Source organism: Scomber japonicus, chromosome 19, assembly GCF_027409825.1.
Source record: "Scomber japonicus isolate fScoJap1 chromosome 19, fScoJap1.pri, whole genome shotgun sequence".
Taxonomy (NCBI): Eukaryota; Metazoa; Chordata; class Actinopteri; order Scombriformes; family Scombridae; genus Scomber; species Scomber japonicus.
Window position 1 is genome coordinate 25,713,060 of NC_070596.1, and position 7,514 is coordinate 25,720,573.

A 7,514-nucleotide genomic window follows, 5' to 3' on the forward strand; every position below is an offset into this window, starting at 1 on the left:
GAAATCCCTGAGAATGTATGCCAAGTTTCCACAAGAGCAAAAAAAAAGCACTATGACAGTTTGTTTTTGTGTATCTGTGACAAATGTGTGTGTAAAATAAGCACACTGCAAAAAAAAAAAAAAAAGCCAGAACAATCAAGCTTGAAGATGGCGGAAACTAAATAAATCGACCCAGTGAAGGTTTTTTGTTTTTTTCTTTTCCTTTAAATTCGAGTAGCTGAGCGAGGAAGAGGAGGGAGGAAAAGGAGGAGGGAGGAGGAAGAGTAAAGCTGGATCCTTAAAAAGAGGTACTTGTCACTTCAGATGGAGTTGCTCCATTTGGTTTAAAGCCGTTTCGTCTTCTCTTTGAGGCTGTTGAATGTTAGCTGAGGGAAGTCGGAGGAGTGCAAGGTGGACATTTTGCCACTGGACAATACAGTATATACTCAGTGTAAAACTCTTATTCTCTCACTTTCATACATACATATATATATATTTATAAAGGGGGAAACACGCACACAAACTTCCACTAATTTACGTCTCTCTCTTTCTTTCTCTCTCTCTCTTTATGTCTGTCTTTCTCCTTTTTTGCAAACTTAATGGTTTTCTTTATACACATCAATCAATCAATAGGTGTTGCTTTTTTATGAAGGTTTACAGTCATTTGTAGGAGAAAATGTACCCTAAATATTCATATCAAATTTCTATCATGTTGGGCTGTGTCGATTAAAAACGTGTGCGTGTCAGATATCGTCCACAAAAAAACAAACACAGTCACTTTTTTTTTTCTTTCTCCACATCACAGTCTTTCATTTCTAATTATTTGCCTTCAAGGAAAACGTGTTCAGCTTCAACACATTTTAAACCCAGCAGTCCCAAATCATAGGAATAAGATTTGCATGAATGTTATTTTAGTATGATTTTCACTTCAAGTTAGAAAGGATAAAATAAAAAATAAAACAGGAGACTCAAGTAAAAAGGGGCCATTTGGTCTTTTTTTTTTTTTTTTTTTTGTCGTTGTTCCTCTTTCAACCAAATCTCTCTCGAACGAGCATCATGAGTTTCTTTTTGCCCTTGTAAATCTGTTTCAGGTTGTCTATGAACTGCGTGAACTGGATGTGTCCGTCGTGTGCCATCAGAAACGTCTCTCTGGCTTTGCTGAGGAACTCGATGAACTCGCTGTAGTGGCGCGGGCTGATGTGCGTCAGCCGCGAGTGCGTCGTGTTGATGTAAGCCCCGATCGTGGCGTCCAGTAGCTGCCTGAGTGGAGCCTTATCCAGAGACATTAGCTTCCCAGAGTTCCTGCGACTGTGCAGCGCCACCATCCCCGGCGTCGTTAGCGTGCACCGCCGCAAAATGTCCGACAACACGGTGGCGCACTTCACGCTTTTCACCACTAGGGGGATGACGGCCGCTAGTTCGTTTTTCCCCAGCGAGTGGCTGAGAGCGCACGCCCACAGGACATCGTTGATGGCCGGGTGCGTGTCTTGGTTGTAGCTGAGGTTCAGGTGAGTCATGGCTAACGTCGCTAGCTTGTACGCCCTCATGGGGTAACCGCGGTGCTCCATGTAGCGCGCTATTGTAAACAGCTGTGTGTAGTTCATTCCCGTGGCGGCCGCGTCCAGTACAATCTGATAGGCTGTCTCGAAGGCAATGTGGTCCTTCTCGCAGAGCGTCAGAGCCGATAGGGCGCAGTTCTGGGGGTCCTTCATGGCGCACTGCAGGGCCAGGGTGCGGGCGGAGTTGGCCAGGTTCTCCTGCTGGTGGCAGTCCAGGTGCAGGCGGACGATGGTGCTGTTGGACATGACGGTGCTGGCCACGACGCTGGTGGCTTCGGTGGGAGAGAAGAGGGTGAACCAGCTCTGCATGATGCTGTCCAACGCGAACACACCTACAGAGAGAGAGAGAGAGAGAGAGAGAGAGAGAGAGAGAGAGAGAGAGAGAGGAAGAAGAAGAAGATATATGTTAAAGATCTGAAGTTCATTTTTGGTGTTCCCCAGGGCTCAATATTAGGTCCTCTTCTTTTTCACTTTAGGTATAATTTGGTATTTTATTATAAGAGTCAATGATATTTTTTGTGTCCATGTGGTTTAGTCAAATTTCCATTTCCATTCCTCTTCTCCTTTCTCCCTCCCTCCCTCCCTCCCTTCCTCCTACCTTCCTTCCTTCCTTCCTTCCTTCCTTCTTTCCTCCCTCCTTTCCTTCCTTCTTCCTCCATTCCTCTTCTTCTTTCTCCCTCCTTCCCTCCTACCTTCCTTTCTCCCTTTCCTTCCTTCCTTCCTCCCTTCCTTCCTCCCTTCCTTCCCTCCTTTCTTCCTCCCTTCCTTCCTTTCTTTCTTCCTTCCTTCTTCAATTTTTTATTTTTTAGTCCTGTATTTTATTCTCTTTCATGTATCTAAATAGCTGAAATTACAATAAACATCGTTGAAACGTGAATTTTGAACCTTGAAAAGCAAAAATACTCCAAAAGCAAAAGCGGAACCAGAAGTGGATTACATATATATATACACCCTGATGAAAGTTGAATCTTTAAGGAAATAAGTCTGATGATATTCTATATTTCTCTTTAGTGTCAACAAATCTCAACCAAAACAACAAAGATAGAGTATCTTATTAATCCCAGTGTGGCTACAGCGAATACAATCAAAACAACAAGATCCTAATAACAAGTATGGTGTATGTGTGTGTGTGTGTGTGTGTGTGTGTGTGTGTGTGTGTGATATGTCTTATATTCCTCTGTGCCGTAGAGCTCTGTTGTTGTTGTTGTCCAAAAACTATTAAAAACACGTCAATGAGCCACAACGCTGCTCTGGGTGACATCTTCCTTCATTACTATAGACACACACACACACACACACACACACACACACACATACACACACACACACACACACACACACACACACACACACACACACACACACACACATACACACACACACACACACACACACACACACACACACACACACACACACACAATGTAGTTTACATTGACTCAATCCTCCACACACACACACATACAGAAATACTCACAACAGCACCAAAATATGTATTAATACGCTGCTAAAAATAGTCCCTGTCTTTCCTCCCTCTATCCTTCTTTCCTTCCCTCCTTCCTTCCTTCCTTCCTTACCTCATTCCTTCCTCCCTCCTTTCCTTCCTCCGTCCTCCCTTCCATTCTTCTTCCCTCCCTTTTGTCTTTCCTCCCTCTATCCTTCTTTCCTTCCCACCCTTCCTTCCTTACCTCATTCCTCCCTCCTTCCTCCCTCCTTTCCTTCCTTCTTCCTCCCTCCTTTCCTTCTCCCTCTTTTCCTTCCTCCCTCATTCCTTCCTTCTTCCCTTCCTTTTGACTTTCCTCACTCTATCCTTCATTCCTTCCCTCCTTCCTTCCTTCCCTCCTTCCTTCCTCCATCCTTTCCTTCCTTCCTTACCTCATTCCCTGCCTCCTTCCTTCCTTCTTCCTCCCTCCTTTCCTTCCTTCCTCCCTCTTTTCCTTCCTCCCTCCTTCCTTCCTTCTTCCCTTCCTTTTGACTTTCCTCACTCTATCCTTCATTCCTTCCCTCCTTCCTTCCTCCATCCTTTCCTTTCCTTCCTTCCTTCTCCTCCCTCCCTCCCTCCCTCCTTTCCTTCCTTCCTTCTTTCTCCCTTCCTTCCTTGACTTGAGGAGGCTTAAAGGATGTTATTCAGGTGCTTGTGTTGCTTTCAATGGGTCAAAATGGGTCAAATTTGTATGTAAGGGTTAAAACGCTGAAATCATGAAGTATATTTAATTTAAAAATATATATATATATATTATTTAATGCTGGTGATACTAAAATATTCCTTTTAGACTCCAATAAAATGAGAATCCTTTAGTCTGACTCATAAAAACCTTTATTTCCAGTAACCAACTAAAGCAAACGTCCAAAACAGCATATTTGTATTTTAGCAGAGTCTCACAATGGCTGTTTTACTTTCTAATTGAACTATTCTGTTTCAAATTCTCTGACATTATAAGGCCTGGCCTCTCTCTACATCACTGACTGCCAACTTCTCAATGAATCAATTCAACGCTGTGCTCACAGAAACAGGGACTCCTTGTCATTCCCTCTGCATTCACAAGAAATAATCTGGGAGGAGGAGGAGGAGGAGGAGGAGAGGTTCCCCCCCTCCGCCCCCCCGACCTCGTCAGAGCTCCGTCCCTCTGGACTCAGCTTCCTGTCCACTTCAGGAAAAAAAAAAAAAAAACGGCCACTGGGCTCCAGTATTCCCGTCCAAACATAAGGCCCACTTAGTCAGCCCACAGGCCACAATCCTCCATAATCACTACCCTGCCAGTCATCTCCTCTCCCCCTCCTTCCCTTCCACTCAAAGCTTTCCGAAATCCAATTTTAAGGTCTCGAGGAACAAATAAGCAAGCGAGACGTTTTCAGCCTGGTTACAGAGTTAGAGGTAGTTAACTACATATTTAACATTTGATAAAAATCTGCTGGTGATGTTTGTTATTTTCAGACTAGAAATGAAATGCTGCTTTTCTTTACTTCAGTATGAAAAATCAGAGGCATGTTGGTGAGTCCTTTCACTCAGAAGGTTAAGAGGACTTTGCAAATATAATAATAATAATAATATATAATACCATTAATAAACTTTACTTTACCATATTAAAAGAATAACATGCGCAGAAACTCAATTAAAAAAAACAATAGTCAAGAATAAATATGGAAGCATGCATAAACCTCAACAAGCATAGCAACAGTAACTAAGGAGGGAAAAACAAAAAAAAACTCACCAACTTCTGTGGCACACGTGACCAACCATCGCACCATCTCTCTTCTCCGCCAGTTTAGGTAGACAGAGTCATTCTCATCACCTGGAAGAGACAATTAGTTTAATACAATTAGTTTTAAAGTTTGCACCATGTGGAGTGTGTTTCTTTGTGTGTGTCTATCATAACGTTGTGGGGACACATTTCAGATTGAAGACCAGTTAATTGGGTTAGTTAGGGACAAAAGCCCCATCACCCATTTGGTAAAAACACTTATTTTGGGTCAGTGGTTAAGGTTAGAGTTAGGAGAAGTCTCCGTGAAATGAATGTAAGTCTATGTAATGTCCCCAAAAGTGACATAAGACAACAAGTGTTTGTCATAAGGCTAGTTTTGGGGACACATTTCAGACTTAAGACCAGTTAATTGGGATAGTTTGTCTTAAGACAACATAAATTGTCTTAAGTCACTTTTGGGGACATTACATAGATTTACATTAATTTCTCGGACACTTATCCTAACTCTAACCTTAACCACTGACCCGAAAATAATCATTTTATTAACTGAAGTCATGGCTTTTGTCCTGAATTAAGTGGTCTTAAGTCTGAAATTTGTCCCCGAAAGTAGCCTTATAACAAACTCTTGTTGTCTTAGGTCACTTTTGGGGACATTACATAGACTTACATTCATTCCCTGGAGACTTCTCCTAACTCTAACCTTAACCACTGACCTGAAAATCAGTGTGTTTGTCCCTAATTGGACAAATTATCCCAGTTAAGTGGTCATATATAAACATATGTTTGTCATAAGCCTACTTTTGGGGACAAATTTCTGACTTAACACCAGTTAATTCAGGACTGCTTGTACAATTCAGGACAAAAACCATGACTTCAGTTAGTAAAATGCTGATTTTTTGGGTCAGATGTTGATGTCTGAGAAATGAATGTAAGTCTATGTAATGTCCCCAGAAGTCGCCTGTGTGTGTGTGTATGTGTGTGTGTGTGTGTGTGTGTGTGTGTGTGTGTGTGTGTGGTGTGTGTGTGTGTTAGTCACCTGAAGGCCCAGCTCCAGGGAGACTTTGAGCAGTGTGATGTCCAGCAGACTGTCCATTAGAGTGGCGATTTTGAAGGCATCCTGGGCCAGTTTGAAGATATGAGATGAGGAGTGGATGTTCTTCTGGATGGACTCTAACACTATTTCTAGTTTACGAGCGTCACCTGATGAAAAAGAACAGAGAGGTGAAGTTAGTGTCCAGTACTTATTCTCTTTATAACCTAGTTTGACTGATATTCATTTACCTAGGAGTCATTTAAACACCTCTTTACCTCCTTATTTAATAATATAAGAACCCCCCCCTTTCCTTCCTTCCTTCCTTCCTTCCTCCTTTCCTTCCTTCCTTCCTTCCTTCCTCCTTTCCTTCCTTCCTTCCTACCTTCCTTCCTTTCCTTCCTTCCTACCTTCCTTCCTTCTTCCTCTCTTCCCTCCATCCTCCTTTCCTTCCTTCTTCCTCCCTTCCTTCCTTCTCCTTCCCTCCCTCCTTTCCTTCCTTCCTTCCCTCCTCCCTCCCTCCTTTCCTTCCCTTCTTCCTTTCCTTCCTTCTTCCTCCCTTCCTTCCTTCCTTCCCTCCCTCCTTTCCTTCCTTCCTTCTTCCCTCCCTCCCTCCTTTCCTTCCTTCTTCCTCCCTTCCTTCCTTTCTCCTCCCTTCATTTCCTCCTCCCTCCCTCCTTTCCTTCCTTCCCTTCCTTCTTCCTCCCTCCCTTCCTTGACTAGAGGACACCAGGAGGGTTAATGAGGGTTTTATATTTCATGCTCTGGTTGAGTTGGCTCATCTTTTCATTCACAGTCAGCGGCTCGTTAATAATCTCTGACACCAAATCCAGACACAATAATCACACACGTCATATTTATTATCATCTGGAAGCTTCGAGTAATAACAACACGTCCACTTATCAAAGTTAGAACAAGAGAAGTTTGTTTTAATGAGATAAGTCAGTACATGTGTTTATATGTTATTACAATGAGAAGCGTTTTGTTTGGTTTATGAAAATTCAAATTATCTGTTATTATAAGCGTTTCCCTTCTTAAACTTTCACTTGACATTTGACTCTTCCTTCTTCCTTCCTTCCTTCCTCCCTCCCTCCCTCCTTCTTTCCTTCCTCTCTTTCCTCCCTTTCCTCCCTTCCTTCCTTCTTCCTCCCTCCCTCCTTTCCTTCCTTCTTCCTCCCTTCCTTCTGTCCTTCCTTCCTTCCTTCCCTCCTCCCTCCCTCCCTCCTTTCCTTCCTTCCTTCCTTCCTCCATCCGTCATAGTCATATTTAAAGGAGCCGCCTTGTTGTGAGACTGGCAGTGATTGGATTGTAACTGATACGGTCTGCTGATAACGTGACGCTTCATTTCACATATATTTGACTAACTAGCACATATGAGTGATATGTTTGTACGTCATTGTTGGGCTTCATTGTTCTTGTTGTGGCTGAACTGTGTTAAAATCCTCTCGTATCTATCTGAACATTGTTGTGAGGACACTGAGAGCCGCTCTGGAAACTGGAGTCAAAGTACTGATGAGAGTAAATATACTGACAAATGAAGCTGATTGTTAATTATGTGATTAAAAGGGATCTGACGGTGGCAGTTTACTAGGGCTGGCCAAAAAAATCAAGTTTTTTGTAAATATGACTATGACTTTGGTTCAACCTGTTCTTGTTTAACCCTCCTGTTGTCCTTGAGTCAAGGAAGGAAGGAAAGGAGGGAGGAAGGAAAGAAGGAAGGAAGGAAGCAAGGAAGGAAGCAAG

General features: G+C 42.8%; 1 protein-coding gene across 1 annotated transcript in view; it reads right to left on the bottom strand.

Moving 5' to 3' along the window:
• Positions 1-1,007: 1,007 nt before the first annotated feature.
• zswim6 (zinc finger, SWIM-type containing 6) overlaps positions 1,008-7,514 on the bottom strand; it is a 61,761-nt gene continuing 55,254 nt past the window's right edge. The window contains 5 exon segments of the mRNA XM_053339512.1: positions 1,008-1,870; positions 4,751-4,810; positions 4,813-4,831; positions 5,778-5,941; positions 7,360-7,364. Coding sequence (XP_053195487.1) covers positions 1,008-1,870; positions 4,751-4,810; positions 4,813-4,831; positions 5,778-5,941; positions 7,360-7,364 — 1,111 coding nt within the window.